The sequence below is a fragment of the Scomber japonicus genome, chromosome 9 (assembly GCF_027409825.1).
Source record: "Scomber japonicus isolate fScoJap1 chromosome 9, fScoJap1.pri, whole genome shotgun sequence".
NCBI classification, from domain to species: Eukaryota; Metazoa; Chordata; class Actinopteri; order Scombriformes; family Scombridae; genus Scomber; species Scomber japonicus.
The window spans coordinates 33,660,806-33,683,092 of NC_070586.1; the positions used below are offsets into that span (position 1 = coordinate 33,660,806).

Genomic DNA, 22,287 nt, shown 5'->3' on the forward strand with positions numbered 1-22,287 from the left:
TAGAAAGTGGTTTAGAGAACTGCTGACTGACACAAAATGAGACCAGACAATCTGCTGCATATTATTTCTGCATGTGATATTTTATGGTTCTAAAACACTTGTTCTTACAGGTCTGCTCTTCTTGTCAATATGCCCACATGGACACGAGGGAAGGTCCCAGCATATGAACGTGTAAGGCTTTGTCTGATGCCACTAGGCTATGTAATTACTTACTACCTAATTATCATCCAAGCAGCCCTCTAGCTTTGTACTGCATGCATGGTTGGACCGAAATGCTGCACCCATTTAGTTTCTCCATATTTAAGAGCCGTGAAGAAATTATGTATGACACACCGCCGGTTAAACATCAGATCTTCCCTTCCTGAGTAGATTGCGATATTGAAGTAGACACTGTGCATTTGTGTAAACCTGACAGGCTCCATAGCTCAGCTCACCCCCCCCCCCCCCCCCTGCTGTGTGATTCATCTCAGTTTACACTGCAGCACAACAGAATGCCCAAACAGAACACGCCTGGCTCTTCTCCAACATCCACAGCTAGTGTTCTCCTACAGAGAAAAGCAGCCGTAATTTAAAGACCACATAAAGATTTGGGGCAGCTTACCGCCTCAACCCTAAATGACTGTACTTATGACAACTGTAATTCATCGACTTCATGGTTTATTGGATGTACTCTGGCATAAAGAGTATAATTGGACTTTACTGTAAACATCCCTCCCTTCTGTCGGCGGGCTTTGAAATGAGATCTGTCTGTGGCAGATGGGGAAACAGAGGATTGTTTGGTATGTGGATGTACCACTGCTATTGTTTTGGTGAAACGGATTCGGCTCAGCATTTTCTCCCCGTGTCTGAGTGGGTTTGCTCCCACAGTGCAGATACAAGCAGGTTAGGGGAATCAGAAACTCTAAATTACCTTGTGAGGTGTGATTGTGAGTGTGGATTGTTATAGTCTTGATATTCTGGCAATCTGTGCAAGGTGTATCCTGCTTCTCAACCAATACATGCAGGAATAAGTCCCAGCACCTCCAAGACCCTGCATAGAATAAGATGGATTACTATTAAACCACTTCTGCATCTTCTCCTACAGACAAAAAATGTGTAATGTGAATTTCAGGCCACCGGGTGTCAGTGTTGCACCAGTTTAGACTCCTTGAAGAGCTGCTGGATATTTATTCTGGGCCATTCTCCAGTCCACTGTATGCTATCTGAACCAGTACATATTTTGTTTTGCTACTCAGCTAATTCTTCTTTTCCTTACGTTAATACAAAAAACACCAAACAAAAAGGCAAGCATGAGCTCACTTTAACACTGTTGACGTTTTTTAAAGTTTGGTTCACTTCATATGTCAGTAAGTGATTAATCATCTCCCTTTCTCAAAACAATTACTTTCAACAGGCGGTTCAACCAATCATCAGGCAGCGATCATCTTTAGTCCTACACTCCACTGAGCGACAAGTTCATCTCCCCCCCGAAGGCAGCCTGGAAATCTTAATTATATCCCAATGTTCATCATCGGTCCAGTGGAAGTCTTTAAGAACGCCAGCTGCCAGCTTTGTATTAAGCAGGTTTCTATTACTCTAAACACGAGTGTCTGGAAAAACATACTGGGTTGTGTTCGTTCCAGTAGAATAGTTCTTTTAATTGATAAACAGTCCACAGTATGCTAGCAGTCATATTAATGTTGCCCTCTAACTGATGACAAAGAATCTGTGACATCATGGATATCGCCTCAGACCAAACTTTGAGAGCAGGACACATACCATACCATATGATGAAATAAGTCTTAGGTAATCTAATTGGTGTAAGGTAAAACCAGCATGAAGTAAGGTGTATAAAGGGCAGAACATGCTGTTTGGCACTAGAAAACTAAAATAGCACAAGCAAAATTGAACAAAACAAACTCAACTAATAAAATCAAGCTACTCTTTAACTCCATTTACTACAGACTGATGACTGGTATTTTACCCTCAGTCTCACTTAACATCTGCTCAGAAACAATACAGAATGACAGAATAAGTGTAAATATAAGATTATGTTACTGCTTAGCTGATAATCTCTCACACACACAGACATGAATGCACAAGATTTCACATTTACTACAGAGCGGTTTTATCCTTCCTCCCTCAACCTCAAAGTACTCAGTCACTCACTTTTATAAGAAACCAAATTATGCACACCTGTTTTCTCTAATACTGATTAAGCAGATGATCTGCGTCTAACGTCACAAAATACACACACACACACATAAAAATTCCCCCTCCACATCAGAGCCAGGAGCTGAGAAAACAGGTTTAGTGAAACCTCTTATTGAACCTGCTTTTTGGAATAGGCTCCAGGCCTGAACTGCTTCAAAACTTTTTTAGTTTTTTTCTTTTTTTTAACATGGCTCATACAACAGATGAACTCTCTCGCCTCACAAGTGGATGCATCAATGTCCAGGTCCTGATAGACGTCCAGGTCTTGATAGATGGGGCCATGTGTGCTGCTGCTGTTGCCATATTGTTTATACTCCTATTATTTTCAGTGTTGTCTCCTCTCTCTGTCTTCTCCCTTCCTCCCTTTCCTCGTTCTCTCTCCTTTCTCCCTCATCTTCCTCAACCCCAACCGGTCAAGTTAGTCGGCTGCCCACCTAGAGCCTTGTCCTGCTTGAGGTTTCTTCCCGTATGGAGTATGGTCTACACCTGCTCTATATGAAACCTGCCTTGAGATAACTTAGTTGTGATTTGGCGCAATATAAATGAAGACTGATTGACTGAAATGGATGATTTAATCATTGTGATAAATGCTGTTAATGTTTGGGAACAAGCCCTACTGAATTGTGCAACCAAGGTGTGAGTAAATCTACCAGCTATCTATGAGCTCTGATTGAGGACACATGTTCTCTGTATGTTGTTTTCTGGGATGCACAGTTTACATTGAATAATAAAATATCTTACCTCTATACCTGCACCCTTAGGCCTATTTTTTTAATGCAGTAAGTTCTTATTATAACGTGGAGAGGGGCAACAAAACCGGTGCATTCACAATGCATTTACTTTTTCAACTTAAGTTCTTGTGAATATTACAAGTTTTGAATTTCTATTTGTTATTTATGGCCTGTTGGCCTCACTGATCTGAGCTTATACATCTTGAATTCGAGTTCTAAAAAGCATCATTTCTGGATTATTTTGACAATAAGAAATAATCAGTTGAAACATTATATACTGTTTATCACAGCCCATAAACCTGCCTGTTCCAGCCATCACATGATGTTACCCATGTATGTCATATTTAGATGGCTTTCTTGGCATATACTTTGAAAGGGCAGTGTCCCCTAAAAGTGACCAGACGTTCATCCACTGTGATGTTTGGACTTGGGTTATAGAGGAGTGACAGGCGCTCCACTCACGTGTCCCAAACCTCTCTGATCGCTGCCAGTTTGTCTTGTTGATGACGGCCTGTCTTGTATCACGGTTGTCAAACCGAATCACCCGAGACAACCATAGACTGTATATAAGAAATGTCACTTAATCAGTCCACAATGACCCAGAAGGGGAAGAGATCTTCCTCTCTCACCCTGGGATTTTATGTTATTTAGTTTTCTGTTGTGTTTTAATCATATGTTTATAGTAGTCATTTAGTGTCTTGATTGTTTTGTATGTTTCGTTAATAAATCCCATGGTTCAGGTGTTTTAACAGGTGTTAGAGTGTTACTTTGGGTAAGTGGTAGATTGTTGTTCACCTCATAGGGCTGACCAAGAGTGGAGTAACATTCATACTGTATTTATTGTGTGACATGTCAGTGTTGTAAGGTAGTTGTGTATGTTTTTATGCAACTTATATTTGAACTATTCTATTCTGCAGCTTTGGTGAGATCTCTTGTGTCTCTCTTTAAAAAAACAAAACAACTAAACTCTTAAGTTGAAATCTTCCATTTTCAATGGATCTGATATCTCCAAGCAATCACACACAGAAAGGGTTAAAGAAAGAAAAAAAATCACATCTGCTGCAGTGTAAATGCTGCCAAACATGACTTATTGTTTCTGTGACCTGGGGAAAAATATCTGTAAAAGGAGCAAAGACTCTTTGGAAATTCACTGCGAGAAGAGAGGGACTCTTTCAGCAGCCAGGCAGTGTGGAGAGCAGCAGTCACTGTGAATCTGAATGAGTTCCTCTATACATTTGTCAGTGTCATACAATTGTCTCAACTTAGTTTTTACCAGTTCCTACAAGTTTGTGAGGGAATAAAACAGATGTATGATTTAAATATGTCAAATCAAATATTTATTTATGTTCTTATATTGGTTTAATCAGGGGTGCGTTAACATCATTGGGCTACAGAACTTTATGTTGCACCATCCCCATCACTTTTACCACCAGATGTCACTGTAGTGCAGCGTCATGTGCATTACGGTCAAGTGTTCATTAGTCTACATAATTATTCTCAATTTTTAGAGGCCGCTGCATGGTGGAGGGCCTGGGGCTTTAGCCCAGGTTAGCCCGTTCATTAATGCCCCTGGGTTTAATGCTCTTATCTTAATAATAATGAAGAAAAAGTGAATATAAACCACAGAACTGCAAAGATTTTTAGTTGCTCTGTAACTCAGACCTTTATTATAGTTTAACACACAAAGCACATAGTTTCATACGCCCAGTTCAAGTATACTGTTAGTATACATAATGTAGCTGTTGAACATGTACTGAGCCCTCAGAAAACAGAGGGCCAGTTTGATAGCACCATTATAAAAAGTACAATAAAATAGGATTCACACACATTATTGTACAAACGTTTTTTGTTTTGTTTTTTTTAAACAAGGAATAAAACTGAACCTGACTAAATTGACTTTATAGTTCAGTGACTGATAAAACCTGACTTTCAGTGACAGGAACTTAATGTTTTGTTTTATTTCTTTATTTCTTTATTACATTTTGAGAGTATATAAAAAAAAAAGAACACATCTGCAACTGACTGTCTAAAACAGGAAGACGTGCTGCTCCAGAGAAGATGGTGTGCAGGATCTGTCTCCTTGTAAAGGCAACACATGAGGCAGTGAGAGGAAATGAAGTGCAGGCTACTGGAGAGCCGCCCTACGATGCTTACAATGAGACCAGAGAGTGCTGCTGACTAACACTCAAAGGATCCTAGCTGATATTCTACTGCAGGTCAGCATCACAGTCTCTTTCCTGCACAACATATTATAACATTAGTGTGAGATTATCAGGCATGTGTTTCTTGAGAGTTTCAAAAGAAAGCGAAAAACTCTTATTACTCACAAATGTAACCTTTTACATTTACATGGATATGAATGTGTAATATATGCTGTCATAAACTTAATTCAGGTGCAACGCATGACATGATACACACACACCCGAAACCTTAAGAACATGTTGCCTCCTGACTTTCAAAGCCATCTGGCAGTCGGACGATGTAATAGCCTACATCTCAATTGAGTGTGAAAGCTAATTTTTTCGACCATAGAAAAATCTTATTAGAGTGTGTGTGAGAGTGAGAGTACCAATCCAAGTACACTTAAAGTGATACTGATACCAACTGAGTCCATACAAATAGTCATATTTTCTAGGTATGGATGTAAAAAGGATCGAATGCAGGTATCGTTTGACTGGAGACGTTTCGATCCTACTTGGTATCGATTTATTTCACTCGATACCCAGACCTAGTATCGATGGAGAATGTGTGTGAAAGGTTTAAAGATGATGCATTTGGACTTTTTGTAAAGGCACTGAACATGAAGAAGAGACATTTGAGGTCCGGTAGAAGCATCTAAAGCTAAATATTACAGCTTATCATTAAGAGGAAAGAGTTTTGATCATATGGGGACAACAAGGTGATGTGTTGGAGCTGAAACTGATCCTTAGTTGTCTTGAATGAATCTGTTCAGACACCATGTGACCAAAGAAAAAAGACAAGCCAAGCTGAAGTATTTCCTGCTTTTTACTGACCGTACACATGAGTGGAAGGTTTTTGGACCATGCTGGCTAAAAGTAGAATCTCTTATATCACGCATCATGTTAATTAAGGGTTCATTTGTCAACATTTTGCTCACATAATTTTATTTCTGGACAACTTACCATTATGTAATGTTCAGACTTTATGTAAGAACTACAGTCTTGTCCAGAGAATGCTCCAACTATATAAAAAAATAACTTTAGCTTGTAATATTTCAGCTTTTCAGATTAGTCTGTTTGCACTTTTTAAAAAGTTCTTAGTGAAGATGTAAAACATGCGCCTTCAGCTTATGAAACGCTCAGTGAGCCTGTATAGCATAACCTCAGTGTATGTGGACTTCAGTGTGTAAAAGGCACTTTATGAAACTCTCTTGAAGCGAATGCAAGCGAAAAAAGAATGCAGCATTTATTTTTTCCAAACACGGACCAGAGCTTGTTATCGATGATTCCTTCGTCGTCCTCGGGCGACCCAGCGCAGACATCCAAACTCTACCATGGGGGTGAGCTTTGAACCAAAAGCACTGCAGCAGGGGCTGTGTTAAAATGCTGCACTTCAAAAGAAGGCACATCTTGGATGGCGTTCCCCGGATGCTACACCTGGTGTTAAAATACCTGCCCCCTTTCAGCAGGCTGACTTCATCACTCATTCGAAAAAAGAAAACAAAGGTCTCTTGAGTCACAGGGCAGGTGGAGAGCTCCACCTCCATGGAGAATTGAAGTGTTGGTAAGGCTGTAGCTGCCTCTGTTTTTGGACAGGAGAGAGGGATCAAATATTCTTTCTGCTGGAGGATAAAAAGGGTTGAGGGTCAAAGAAAGCTGCTGCCTCATGGATGAGGGGGAACATAAAAGGATCGTTTGACCAGGGCAAGGCTGGCGGGGAGGGGGGGGGAATCCACCACAGATGTAGTAGTGGTTGGTGGGCTTCAGACAGTCTCCCTGCAGGAGGGGGAACAGCCGGTCAACTCCTCTCCTCTGCTTTGTCTTTACCTGTGGGTCACCTGGTTGTTCAGGAGGCCTGGGAATGTCTCCTCTGTTTCAGTGCTTAATGAGCCACCTGGCAGAGACAGAGACACAGAGTTACCACCTACAGGATGAACTTTGTCTGACACCAACAGTCTGAACAACAGCCTTCATTGTTGTCTATAATAAATGTGGGGGATTTCTGCCCTGGTAAGAGCTCAGACTTGTCTACAATTGGCATAATACATAGTACACTAGATGATAATGAATCAGAAAATTAGTCTCAATTTAACACTGTCCCTCTTGGCTGTAAGCATAACAAGGTCATTTTTATAATATCAGAGTGTGAAAGTTCACTCTTTAGCTTGGAGCAGCAATTTAAACGGGTTTTTTTCCAGAACTTTTAACCTCATCTCTCATCAGCAAATAGAGTTACAGAGAAACAGGGGATATAATCTCTTTTAAGCAACTTAGTAAACAACATTCACTGATGAAAGCAGTCCAATGTGACTGAAAGTTCCAGGAGAAGCTAGTGGGTGGCAATTGAGCTGTGAAAATGCTTTAAATTAATAGATTATTTTTAATGAAGTATATACATTATATTAATGTGACTAGAAATCCAGCAAGACAGAGCAGACTGGCTGCTTCTGCTGGTCTACTTTGGTCTTCTGCTCTAAAGTAGAGGACTGCATTGGAGCTGGGATCCTGTGGGTCCCGCTGGACCAAATGCAAATCTCACAGAAAACGTCTGCTTTTAAGTTTGCTGTAAGTGGGAGTAGGCGGTCAGAAAATAAACAACGGATCCTGAGATTTAGCCAGCATTAACCAGAAGGATAGACTCAACAAATGAAGTTGAAAAGAAGATCATAGCGGTTCATTGTTTCTCGCTTTTTATTGACAAAGATGGAAACAAACTGGACTTTGTTAGTTGCGACAAATGTGCGAAAGTATTGATTTTTGCCTTAAAACAGGTGTACTTATCGCACTAGAATAACTGTAAGTATTCTGGTATTATGAATTGTGCATTAGAATGTAATTTCCCTACATTATTAATGACAGGCATGCATGTCTTTATTAACACTGCACAGTAAAATAACGTGTTTACCCCAAAATCTGTGGAATTCTACAGCTTGGAGATGAATGGTCAGAGTCTTTAGAGGTGCAGATGGGAGTGGACACATACATTAAGGGAGTGGGAAGTAATGGCCAGAAATCCAGCAAGATTGGGATTAAGAAAACAGTCCCGTGCAGGATTCTAATGTAAAGCTCAAGTCATCTGTTAACTACTGAAGCTATCATACTATTCACAGCTGAGATTTGGGGGTTTCTGACAATGCTGGTAGTTAGGTTTTCACAATGTGCTTGTACATACAGTATAATTAATTTTAGTTAAAATGTAAAAGTTAAGGGATAATTCTTAGTTCTTATGTTAGTAGTTTTGCCAATCAGTTCTATCAGTATGATAATCATAACTCCTTAAAAATCGCTGGAATCAGGGAACAAAATACAACATATGATAATATGAAAATAAATGTAGCGACTATAGTGATGGTATGTATGTTGCATTTACATTGTGATGTGACCTGAAGGGATGTGATTATTGTGAGGTCTTACCATTATGGCAGCTGTACATCCACACACGATGACCATCATATCGACATCTGCATTTCATGATGTTATTGCTGTAGTCTGACTCAGGCACTTCATAGTTTGGATTAATTACAATCTATAAAAAAAAACACAGAGGATTTTTCAACGACATACAGTACAGTGACTATAAAGAGAGAAATGTGGCTGCAGTGTGTAGATACCATACAAGCAAATTAGAGTTCTTTCATTGGTGGATATCTAACTATAAATAGAAAGAACAGCAGAAAATGGGAAACATCACCTGGAAAATGTAATCTCCAGGTTTGACGTCAGTGATGTCCACCCACTGGCAGTCGATGTCGTGCCTGTAGGTATCCCAGCAGCCCACAGTGATGCCCTGCTCTCCGAAGTTAGCACATTCGTACACCTTGTCAATACCTGCAGTCATAAAATCACAAAATGAAAAATCAGATGGTACCCTCTGAGAATAATGATTACATTTTAAAGGTACATTATTCATTTTTTGGCCACTTTGGGGGCAGCAAAACAAACTGTAAACACAACACTGATACACTGTCCTCAAAAAAATGGCGAATGTGATTGTTATGCACACAAAGCAACATCAGCAATTATTTATAGTCATGTTTTTATATATCCAGTTATAATATAAGACTAATATTCACTTTTAGCTGTGTTTAACATGGCTTTTTAGGTGCTAGCCCCACTTTGTTCACCCGTGAGTGCTTAACTTTTTCTGTTTGGTGCCGGAAGCATGTGACAACTTTCATATTGCACCTAGTCCTTTTATCCATTGATAATATAAAAATATTGATTGGTGCAGCTTTAAAAGTAGATGACTGACGATATAAAAAAGGGTGTTTCTGCCATATTTTTGAAAAGTAACTTTTTTGTTTTGTTTTTTTCATATCTTGAAATTGGTTCTCACCTTCATCACATTCTGAATCTTCCAGGCAAAAACTTGCCTTGTGTCCCTCAGCCACTTTGGTTCCATTGAGGGTGAACAGGTCATAGAGGGTAAACACCTCCATGCTGTGATAATGCCTACACAGACAAACAGAAATGCAATTTTAAAACCTCACCAGGCTGAAAGTGCAGCTCAAAAATACATCAAGAAGTTTGATGTGGGTCTACACTACGTTAAATTCTGCCGGTCAAAGGTTCCAAAGGCTGGACGTGTGGGAAGCTGCCAACAGTAAAGAGTTCCTCCAGCCAACAGGAACCACAAAATGAGAGACGTTTTGTGGCAGTATGTACAGCAGTTTTAGCTTAAAGCACACAGTCAATTACAGGGCACCACAACATAAAGAAGCTTAAAAACTAATTGGGGCTGAATCATGTCTTCAATTATGTTGGAAAATGATCAAATAACAACAATTCTCTTGATAAAGTTCAATAATTGTAAATCTTACAAAGCCACTACAAATATTTTCTGAAGGACTTCATCCTTATGATTTATAATTCATTAGGATGCGGTTCATGTTTCTGGAGTATAAAGTGGTTTCAATTGCTACCACAAATTCTTTGTGGTTGTGGATTAAGAAAGCTGTTGTCTGATTAATGCCTGTCATGTTACAAAATATGAATGTGCAACAAATCTGTCTGTCATCACTTCCCACTGGGCAAGCATATGCTCAGTATGCTCATTGTTCTGTAAGAGGGGTTGCAAAACTGTCTTCTTTGAAAGCCTAAGCATGTATTCTCTTGTTGATGCTGCCAAAACTATGTGGTCATATTAAATATCCTAAAATTCTAGCTAGATTAGCATGCAAACTGTAGGTATATGTTGCAGGCATTATTTTGAGATATAACTTATACTCAAGTGATAACCAGGCTGGCTATTTCCTCCAGCTTACTGACTTTAAGCTAAGCTAAGCCAATTGCCTCTCAACTCTAGTTCCATACTTAACACCAATTACTGTATGTAAAGATGGACATCATGACAGCTCCCCAAAAGTGAAGCCAAAACATCTTGATTGCCCCCTGGTGGTTGGCTGCAGTATATGTCATAAATCCCAGCCCCTCCATGTTAGCAGATGGGATATGAGCCAAACTAAAAAACTAAAAAAATCAAAGTAGACGTCAAATACATTTCTCCCAAAATGATTTTTACCATTTTAGGTAGTTCTTCTCACGCTGTCCAACTGCTCCCATATCTGATACGTTAGTTTTTCATTTTTAACGATATAAAAAGGGATGTGATGTCATGATTGACAGTAGTGACAGCCACTCTTAAATCTCTGTCAAGCAGTGGGCCAGCTGGGGGATGATGATGGCAGCTCCTGGAAAGGGCTTCACTATAGCATAGTGGCAGGAAGTGGACAGTCAATGCTTAACGTAGAGAGAGCGAGAAAGAGATCATCTAACTCTTGGCAAAAAAAGCGAATAAGCTTTTTCTTTATTCCCTTAAAGCAAAGTGAAGTCACTGGAAGTTTATCATATTGGCATCAACAGTTTGAGCCACTTATATGAGCAAACAGAGATTGGATGTAGTCTTGGTCCTGGTGTCTAGCAAATAAAATAGAAGGCTTCTGTATAATTATCATATGATGACATCTGGTATGAAACCCAATGAGGCTTTGCACTCTGTGACACTGACCTGTGACAGTCGTGCCACACCCAGGAGTGTCGGCTAGCTTTGGGCCGGAAGTCAGACTGGCCGTTGTTGTGGATCTGGGAGGAGAAGCGCAGCAGGCGGCGGTAGGAGTTGGCTGGTGTGGCACTGGAGGTGGTGGCCAAACAGTTCTCCTCGTACGCACACTGCAGCATGAACATGGGCCTGTCCTCCATGTAGGTGGTCTGCTCCACCACCTGAGGGTTCAACACCAGGTCAGGAGCCGCTGGTGGGCAGGAGGATGTAGGAGAAACCACAGAGAAGCAGACGCAGACAAAACATATTTAGATTCACAAAGAAATGTCTCTCACAAAGGCAAAAAAAAAAATTCTAAAAAAGCTCTGGCATGTGTAAATGAGTGGTTTCAGTTTCAAACTGTAGAGCCCTCTTGGTGATTCAGGGGGGGATATTGAAGTTTCAGTTACACAAGCATTTCTCCAAGGCAGAAAAATTTAATTTAGTGAATTAAAAGTTAACGTGCAGAACATAAGAGTGAAAGCTTTCCAGTGTGAGTGTTGCCTTACTGCCAAATGAAAGGCAAAGAATGTAGTCAAAGTTAAATTAATTAAAAGTGGAAAAGTCAGTTACTTCATTCTTTACTAGTTCATTCAGTCATGACCATACATTTAGGATCTAAAGCAGGCAGCAGATGGTCTTACTCTCAGAGCAGGAGACTCCGGCAGCGTTGCGTCCACCTCCTTTGGAGCAGCTCAGGTGGGCTCCGTGGTGCAGGCAGTGGGACAGAGACATCTCAGTACCAGAGCAGCGAACGCCACTCATCACCACAGCATCTGCTGTAACCTCTCCAGGCCAATACCAGGTCTCCTGTTGAGAAAAGACCAGGGTTTTACAACCGACACCAGGATCACATCCACATATCATCCACTTCTAACATTATGTACTTTGATTGATTACATACATATATATAGTAGAAAGAATTGTCCCTTGAACTAATACGACTTTTGATCACATTAGTAGTTTAGTCCTGTGTTTCAGTTCAGTCTTGTTGTATCCTTAGCTCAGTCCAGTTTTGCTCTGCCTGCACTCAGTCTTTACTAAAGATTTATTCTTCAAGTTTCTGTTGCCTGCAGTCTACTGCGTTTGGGCTTTCCTGCTTAACTCTTCAAGACAGGCAGGATTATACCAAGTATCTTTTGTGTAATCTGTCAAATTGACCATTCTGAGACTGGCCATGAGCAAGGCCATTTCCATTCCAGTTCATTATTAATGTGCTCAAATGAGGACATAAGTCAAATTCAAAATGTCTAATGGGCAATGTCATTTTCAAGTACACACGTAGAATGTGCTTAAGTAACAAAAGTATATGTAATCATTATCTAGAATACGCCTCTTGGTGGTCTTTATAATTATGTTCTACTAGATTATCATTACTAATAATGTGTAACCAGCATAATCATGTTGAAGCTGGTCAAGATGAAGATGGCATTAAATTCTTGTTGGACAGATGAACATATAATGCATGAAAACTTCTGAAGAGTAACTACATCTGGAAAATAAATGTAGTTGATTAGAAAAGTACATTTGCCTCTTAAATATGGAAATATTAAGTAGTATAAAATGGAAATACCCCAGTGAAGTACAAGTGCCTAAAAACTGTATTTAGTCCTCAAGGTGAATGATGGTCCTTTGGATTCTGTTTCATAGCAATACTATTAATGTACCAGTAAAATGAATATTTCCACTGACTATTGCACTAGTACTGATCATACTAACCAACTGTTACCTTTTTGAATGAAATTATTGTTATTTATCCAAGGAACCCAATGAACTTTTGTGAGGAAATGTAATTTTCCCCACTGACCACTAGAGGGCACACATGATCCTTGTACAGTATCATGAATTGATGAAGGGGTGACTGTTTTCTTTATTGTAACATTTATATCTTATATTAGCTGCTCTATACTTCTATTCACAAGAGCGAGACAGTGAAAAATGTAAACTGCCAACATCCCAACCCAAAAAATATGAGCCAAAACAAGTCCCACTGTTCTTATGTCTCTAAAATAATGTATAAAGTAAGGAGAATTCATAGTAAAGGGGAAAAGCATGTTCTTTCATTATATACAGCACTTCACATACCTGACCCGAAGTAAAACTAATCCCCATAATCATACAGAAACCATCATTTTACAGTTTCCACTCATAAAACTCTTCATTCTCTTCATTCCATGACTCTGCAAAATTTTTCAAAGGCTGTAAATATGAAGCTCCCTTCACTTACTATTACTGTCATCATGCTGTACATGCTGTAATATGTGTTTAAGACACATAATTCTTCCCTGTTAAACAAGGTCTCTTTTTTTAACATCCTACAGGTGTAAGCAGTTAACTGTGTTATCAGTTCTCTACAACAGAGAGCTGTTTGTTGCTCTTAGCAACAACAGACACATAGAGACATAGGGTAGCGATATTCAGTAGGAAACTATTGAAGTATGTGGCTGCCAACATTAAAAATAAATAATTTAATCAAATTGAAATGTAATTTCTTTTTTGTGTGCACATAATTGATGTCAAAACAAATAAAAGTTTAATAAGCATAACTGTGACAACTAAAATGAAAAAAAGTTCCACTAACAAATCATTTTCAGCCCACACCCAAGCATTTAAGTTCCTTTATAAAGGACTTTTCATTTTCAATTTGGCAGACAAAGTGCAACCTAGACATAAAGCTTGTTTCTGATGCAAATTAAAATCTTCATAATGGCAGGACTGTACCAAGCTTCTTCTGTTAAATGAGCATGGCCACTTCTATTCTATTTTAATTATGAATATACTAAAACAGGACCATCATTATATTAAAATGCCAAATGAGCAACATCATTTTCTAGTTTAGGTTGCACATTATTATATTTAATTTCACTATTATGTCAACGTTCTGCTTGGTAACACACTGAAAATTATATGTCATGACACACATTCATTTTTTCAGCAATTGTGGATTTTATGAATATCAAAAACTCAATCTAAATATTTTAATTTAATCACATGTGCACACAATTAGAAATTCAAATTTTACTTGATTTAATTATTTCATTTGAATTTTGGCAGCTCTATACTTCCATAAACACAACCGGTATTGTATTATCTAGGTGCACAAGTGTCTGAATCAGTGCCACAGACATTATTGAAAATCAAATGCTGTATGGATGTAAAGATATCTACCTGTGACTGAAGGAGACAAACTAGGGTAGGGATGCCAAACTGTGTTTTAGAAGTTAATTTTCAAAGGTTTCTCCATTAAAATATGCCAACATTTTACATTCAGCTTCATAAATATTGTAAGCAGTCAAACAGAGCAATATCAATGTTTCATTCATTACTTTTGCAGATGGGGAGATAGAGACCCCAAAGCAGTCAGCTGCAGTTTTTTTAAATTTCAAAATTAAACACTATTCCAGCCTTGAAGGAACTTTTTAAGGATCTCACATGGCTTCCTGACGAGGAAACCTAAACCTGCACAGGAAATGATTGCAAGGGACCTTACTGTGTTTGGTCATTTGGAAAAAATGAAAAAGAAAGTCAGGGTTAGCCTGTGAGTCAGTGCAGCGCTCGGGACTACGGTATGTGACGCTGGTGCTGAGTCAATAAAACCAGACCATCATTTACAGCAAAGATTCCAGCTCACTGACTGACGATTAATGCAGTGCAACCAACCGATAGACTGATCTGAAGTGAGGAAAGTGATGATTTTTACACCATTTTCATTTCTGTACCATATACTGTGTATTAAGAACTTGGAGGAGTTTTTTCTTGGCTAACTCAGTAGTGACCCTGTGGATGCAGAGTCAGGATTTAGCTTTCACATCACTTTCTTTTCTCTCTACTGACTCCACAGTGCCAGATCCAGTCCAGCCAGAACAGAAGGATACCCTAATTGTTTCTTTCTCTGTGGATTTCATCTTCTTAACCCCAGCAGGCTTTGTTCATAAAAGTCAACTTTGTCCTGACATCCTTAGTTTGGCTGCATGTCATTTTCGGTAACACAGTGATTCACAAGTTTATTTTGTGTTAGGAGAATAAACTGCTTCATGAAATGAAAACTACACTGATTAAATTGAATATTTTACCTGGAACATTATTATCAGTGAGTCATGGAGGTCAGTTAATGAAGTTTTGTGTTGTTTTTAAAGGCATCAATACTATAGCACTGGCATGTAAGTGCTCAGTCAGGTAGATTACTGCTGAGCATGAGCAGCTCAGTAGCTCACAGGTTAACACCTTATTATACAAGTAGTTTATTATGGTTTCTTAGAAATAAACTGATTTGTAACTGTAAATCCATTGGAATGTCCCTGGAGGGGACTCTGTAATAGTGTAATCAGAGTAGAGTCTGATAGTCATCTGAACATGCAAAATCTGCAAAAAGTCAACTGCTATAGAGAATAATGTTTCTAATGATGATGGATATAATAATAATGGACAATAAAAGAATATTTCCTTGGTTATAAATGTCCTTCAAATGAATTTCTCAAATAACCTTCACTCTGTTTTCCATGTAGTTAGTAACAAATTACACACTTCTTATAGGAAGATCAGTAAGAAATATTCAACCTGCAAATCGAACAGTAACCACACATGGCAAGCAATTAATCAGGACTTTGCAGACCTACTGTGGATGTAGCAGAAAAAACAAAAAACAAAATTTGGTAAATGCAAGACAGGGCTAGAACAAGGTTTTTCTGCTCAGACATGTGTTGGCTGGTTGCAATAGACTGAGAGGACATTATGTACTATTTGTTAGTGTTGTTTTACTTTAAAGGCTGTAACATTTGAAGTGAAAGGAATAAAAATGTGGTTTTATACTGAGCTAAAATCCACCCCCTAGCTGTACCTGGAAAGCATTGCTGGCGAAGCCCAGGCCCAGCTGTCTGCAGACCACCATGGCCTCCATGGTTCCCCAGCCTTCGCTGCACACCGTCCCCCACACCAGAGAGCCGTTTCTCTCTGCCAGCACCTCCACACGGCCCTCAAAGGGGGTACGACCACCGCTCAGACGCAGCTATTTGCATTAAAAAAAAACTGTTATAGTAAAATCAATGTGTGAAGTTCAGTTAGATATGTTGTGACTGAGAATTTCAAAGATACATTTGGTAGCAAGGAATAGTAATAAAAGTAGTCAAGAATTTAGTTTTCAGAAAATTACTGAAAAACATTATGGAAAATCTGTAAAAATTATCAAAACATATTTAAGATACACACAAAATTAATTAAAAATATGCACAACCAATATAATCATTATCATACTGAGACATATATTGTTTGATCTATGCCAAGCCTGGAGAAACGTGTTTCAAACTGCAATACCTGATTTTTGCCACAAGGAGGCAGTGGAAACGAATAGTGAACACAACATTGACATATAATCTCTATTTAAATTGATATGTTCAAGTAAACAAGAAATGTACATCATCATTTGTGCATCATGGGTAAGGAAATATTATGTTTAGAGTAGACCCTTTTTCTGGAGGTTTTTTCTTAAATTCTCGTATTTTAATAGACCAAAATAAAGAATCAAACCAAATAAAAAACAAAAGTAAATATTCCATATTACTGCTGAGCCTGTGCAGCTCAGTAGATGCAGCTAGCTGCTTGCTGACAGGATAGTACCTTATTATGCATGTCCAATAGTTTTTTATGGTTTCCTAGACATAAAATTGATGATTAGTAATTGTAAATCCACTTACTTATGGTTTCCTAGAAATATGTTTTGGCTGTGCTTTCACTCTACCAACTCCTGAGGGAAACATTTGTCTCTTTAGCTGCTAAATGCTCCACTTATTGAGCATTTGAGCAGGCATTATTTTAGCCTGCCACAGCCAAAAACGACGCTAAGAGAGCAATGAGAGTGAACGAAAACTGTAAAGTTGCACCTGGAAAACTAAAATATGAGCTGAAATTTGGAATAATGCTCCATAAAGCTGAGGTGAGCTGCAGAGTTGCTGATAATTCTCTGTTTGGTTCATCAATATGAGCGACGGCTCTGACACATCGTCATTTGATAGCCACTTCCACTAAATTTGTACCACAGAAGCTGCAGTTTGCAAAATGAAATCATCTCTCTGGTGTTTTGACACTTCTAGAAATATATAGAACATTTGTCAGCAACAATCATTAGTATAACTCGACCCTGAGAGATATTCTGTGCGTGTGCAGTGATTGATAATTACTTCTGAGAAATGGGCCCCTGTTCTTTGTGATGGACTGAAACAAAGCTGAGGCTCACCCTCTCCTGGAAGCCCATAGCAGGGACGTTACATCTGACGGCCGCATCCTCCTCATGGCTGCAACCCAGAGCTTCTTTGTTGAAGAAACACTCAGTGATGGACTTCTCAAATCCAGAGCACTCCACCTCATTCATATGGACTGGGCCCATACCTGGAAAACACAGATAAAAGAACAATCTGAACAATCTGAACAGTAGGCTTTTTCTTTGTGCAAGTATCCACATGAAATAATTCAGTTCACCAGCAGCTCACACTTCTTTCAACCTCTAAACCATTATCTGTCCTCTGTGAATACACTCACCATGTTTTAGAGACAAGCTGTGAAAACCAACTGAAAGTGCTAATGTGACATAAAACATTCTTTGAAAGATTTTTTTTTTTAAACTGTGAATTATAAATATTTGGATTTTATCCTTAATAATGTTTCACAAATGTGTATGAGAAGCTAGAATCTGATCATGATCAAATAAAGTCAATCAATCAATCTCTTGTAAACATGTAAATACATGCTGTATCTCAAATCTCATAGGCTACTTCTGTACTTATACTTAATATTTTGAGTAAGCGTGTTCACACTGAGAAATATGGAAAAATGCAGTGCACTATGAGTACCTGGATGGTGCACTTAAAACGGTCAAAAAGTTGAGTGTGTAACTATGGACACTTCTTGTCCTTGACAGGAAATGGTGGTTGAGGACGTTGTTACTACGGTGAACATGGCTGCGTTATACAAATGTAAATTATACATGTGCTTTTTGTACTAAGCACCACTATACTGTTGTCACATATAAGCCATCACTAGGTTTCGTGGGTTAATTTAGCAGTGTAATGATTTGGTACTGCTAACGATAACAAGAATGCTAATGCTAGCTTGATAATTGTCAACACAAAATTCGTACACTATGCAAGTAAGTACATAGTGTACTACACAGAAGTCTACTAATAGAAGTATGTGATTTTAGACAGACATATTCCTGCTGTATTTGTATAATAGTGAAACAACATTCTTTTTATAGCCATGTTCTATAAGGTAACATTTCAGTGATTATTATGTACAAGGTACACATTTTATAGAATCCTGTGTCATTGTTTTGAATAATTTGGGTCCCTGGTAGCTTTATACTTTGTTAAATTAACAAAAGTATAAATTAGACTTATAGCTGAGTCTAAGATAGTTTAATTATGTTAAACAAAGACAAAAATGAATGCAGAGAAAACCTACAGAAGACTAAAAATGTCACTCTGTTGCTTTTAAATAACAGGTTCTTCATGTACAGAAAGTCATATTTAAGGTCCATCACCATGAAGAATCTAACACACATAGAAATGTCAGACAAATCTTCAAACGCAATTAATCAGTGAAGACTCAAGATGATTCATAAAGGCATGATTTAAAACAGCTCTAACATGCTAATATGACACTCCTTCATCCAACATGATCCTTGTTTTCCCTCTCTATGTTTTACTGTCACCATCTGTGTTTCTCCATCTGAGTTTTGTTTTTCTCCATGAGCTTACTGATGAGAAATCATGATGGTTAAAAAAAAAAAAAGACTTTCAAAAAGCAGGTTCGACATTTTCCGTGTCTAATGTGAGTGGAATGTGCTGCGATGTACAGCACGTCCCTGTTTGTGAAAAAATAAATATTTCCTGTTCAGAAACATCACGCAGCACACGATTCTCTTTGCTGTTTTGTGAACCAGGTCACAGTTTTCCACAATATATCCTGATAACAGGTGGGCTCAGGCTTAAAAACCATGGATTTAGGAAAGAAGTGGGTCAGTGGCACATTTTAGTAAGGTGAGGCACCAATTCCCAAACTTGCTTTACCCACTGTAAAATTCCACATTCAACCAGTGATATAGCTGCAGACTGGGAAGAAGAAGAGACCATAAACAGGGAGTGCTCAGATTGAAGGGCTTAGAAAAGGTTAAAGGATATATTTTATTAACATCTTTTACAACTTTGGTCTCACAACTTACTTGTATAATTTTGGTCATGATTTATAAATGAGTTTGGTTAACCTATGAATTTATTTACAGCATGCTCATGCGTCTTGCTCCATCTAACTTTTTAAAAAAGTTGTCTTTTAATACTAATGTCAACGATGATGTGTTTTTAGGCAATTCATCTGGTGGGTACATGGCTGGATCTACCATACAAGTAATCTGGGCAAGTGCCTTGGGGCATTTGAAATACATCACAAGCCTTGACTCATTCTCTTGATGTTGATCATTTTATAGTCACTGTCAGAAACCTAGTATGTCCAAAACATAATATGGAATCACAAGTTCTCTCTCTCCCCCTCCCCCCCGCCTCCTCTCAACCACAACCGGTCGAGGCAGATGGCCGCCCACTTTGAGCCTGGTTCTGCCTGAGGTTAAAAGGGAGTTTTTTCTTGCCACTGTCGCCCAGTACTTGCTCATGTGGGAATGTTGGTCTCTTTAAAATGAAATTAAAGAGTATGGTTTAGACCTACTCTGTGTAAAGTGCTTTGAGATTACTTTTGTTGTGATTTGACGCTATATAAATAAAGATTGATTGATTGATTGATTGATTGATTGAAGTTTCCCACCCAACAGCAGCATAATCCAATCAGAATAAAATAAAACTTGTTTGGGGGACATGAGCTACAGTGCCAAGGAGTTCCTGGGGGTACTAATGCAGCCTTCATTTGAATGGTTAGGGTTAGGGTTATACAATGTGATGTCATCCAGCAAGACCAATCACATTCATGCAAGCACACATTCCTGATGCCTTACTTCTTTTTTTTGGTGTGAATTTCAGCCAAAACTAAAACTAAAACATTAAAGATGTGAGAGACAGACTTTAATGGCTGCTGTCAGGAATCATTTTCAAGCATTATCCTACCTTGTTACAACCTTGTGCCTACATTTTCCACAATGCAACTTGCAGCTAATGTAGCCTGGATCTGCTAGCCTCACTAAAATCTCACTTCTTTCTTACTCCACACTCAGACTTTTTTTTTCAAACTTGTAGGCTTCAGTCTCAACTGATGCTGACTCAAGTGACATCACATGAGGCAATTTGACGTCTAGAAGCTCCCTCTGGAGCTACCAAAGGTTTTCTACAACCTTTTTCACATATGGAGAAGCATTAACCAACATCTGGAAACACACTCAGATGTGTACATTTGTTTGTTTTGGGGGTTATCTCAGGGGTATCTTTTTACCACAGTAGTTACATATATATTACTTAACTGATATGTTACATGTTCAATTCTATCATAACACCAGGTATTCCAGAGCTTCTGAATGTCTGGTAACATTTATGCATGGAGAGTAACACTATTCTCAACAGGCTCTCTCCACAGTACAGCTGTTTCTCCCCCCCTCTTGTTATGTAACTTCCAAACTGAATATACAGGAATCTTTATAGATCTTTCCAGAGTGATATCTGAATTCACACCAGCTGAGTGGATCCTCTAACTCACTGACCTGCACAGTGTCACTGATCCCATTCCAGCAAACTACATCGCTTCACCATCAGGTCTGTGAGTTCATCATACTCTGGTCAGTGGCACAGAGAGGTGAAGAGGAAAGCCTTAAGGATAAAATTACTGCTTGGAATGTTTGGAATATGTGGTTTTGCTCCACAGTCATTACCCTCTATTCCATAAATGGAGCAATGTACATGTACAGTTCCAACAATAAAGACCGTCATTCTGAGCTCAGTGGCAGGGGACTGCTTCAGGTCTACTGTGTACTTACATCAGTCTTTTTTTAATACATGATTGTGATGCTCACATTTCATATGTACACTTTTCCTATTCATTGAAAAACCCTTGCAAATTCTTAAAATGTGCAAGGAGCGGCTGGGAAATGGGTTAGTTGACTTCTCCTGCACACAAAACGCTGAAAATACACAGTCAGTATACCTTGTCCCAGGCGACCTCCAGACAGGGCCTCCTTGGCGGTACCGAAACCCAGCTCTCGACACACGACGGTGGAAGCCAGCAGGTTCCAGTTGTCATCACAAATGGTGCCCCACTCTCCATTCTTCAACACCTCCACTCGGCCCTCGCCTATGATGGCTCCTCCACGCAGACGCACCAGCGGTTGCTGCGGAGGAAAAACATACACTGTAAAAGACATCACTGTCAAAGCATTTCAAAAGGAGGAAAACCCACATATTTAGGTTATTCTGCTTCTTTCAAAAAATAATAGACTCAGCTCAAAGTGTGCAACCTCAGCTTTCCTCTCTCTATGTGATGAGAAAGCTGAGGCAGCAGACTGGGTGGCTTCATGTTTATAGAACATGGCAGCAATACTGGTCTCCCATTAACTGTTTAGAAAAACTGGAAGTGTTTAATTTTACAAGTAAACACATTAGTGGCACGGTTTCATGTGATTTACTGCAATGTGTATTCGCAAAGTAAAGCCCAGACGTCTTAATGTGTGGGCTGTGGTACCCACTGCACATTTCCTCAGCATGGTGGTATTAACATTAAATTCTTATATAACCGTCATGAAAGAATGTGACACCTCATCCTGGAGAACAATGAAATAAAGAAACTGCATCTGGTACAAAAGGAATGCATGCACTTTAAATTGATAGTGTCTTCAAATAGAGTAACTAGATTGCATAACATGTATAATAAGTAATACAAGTAGATCAGGAATATAATGTATACTGTAGTTATTATCAATACGTATTATATAAAACTGATAATATAAATAACTGAAATTATTTAGACTAAAAAAGATACATTTCATCTTCAGATGACATTATTTGGGGAATTTGTGGATATTTATTGTGTAATTTTTGGAATTTTAGTGATTTAGATCCCTTAATAAGATGAATTCCCAGCAAAGAGAAAATAAGACATTTAAGGATGCCATCTGGCCTCTATGTTTTAATAATCATTTTATATCACCACTTAGGTTCCCTGGATA

General features: G+C 38.7%; 1 protein-coding gene across 1 annotated transcript in view; it reads right to left on the reverse strand.

Moving 5' to 3' along the window:
• Positions 1-4,567: 4,567 nt before the first annotated feature.
• loxl2b (lysyl oxidase-like 2b) overlaps positions 4,568-22,287 on the reverse strand; it is a 44,930-nt gene continuing 27,210 nt past the window's right edge. Inside the window, exons 6-14 of the mRNA XM_053325663.1 lie at positions 21,270-21,453; positions 17,371-17,522; positions 15,979-16,146; positions 11,786-11,951; positions 11,112-11,352; positions 9,441-9,556; positions 8,796-8,932; positions 8,519-8,630; positions 4,568-6,998 (exon numbers count right to left, since the gene is read on the reverse strand). Coding sequence (XP_053181638.1) covers positions 6,928-6,998; positions 8,519-8,630; positions 8,796-8,932; positions 9,441-9,556; positions 11,112-11,352; positions 11,786-11,951; positions 15,979-16,146; positions 17,371-17,522; positions 21,270-21,453 — 1,347 coding nt within the window. The 3' untranslated portion in view covers positions 4,568-6,927. The remainder of the gene's footprint in view (positions 6,999-8,518; positions 8,631-8,795; positions 8,933-9,440; positions 9,557-11,111; positions 11,353-11,785; positions 11,952-15,978; positions 16,147-17,370; positions 17,523-21,269; positions 21,454-22,287) is intronic.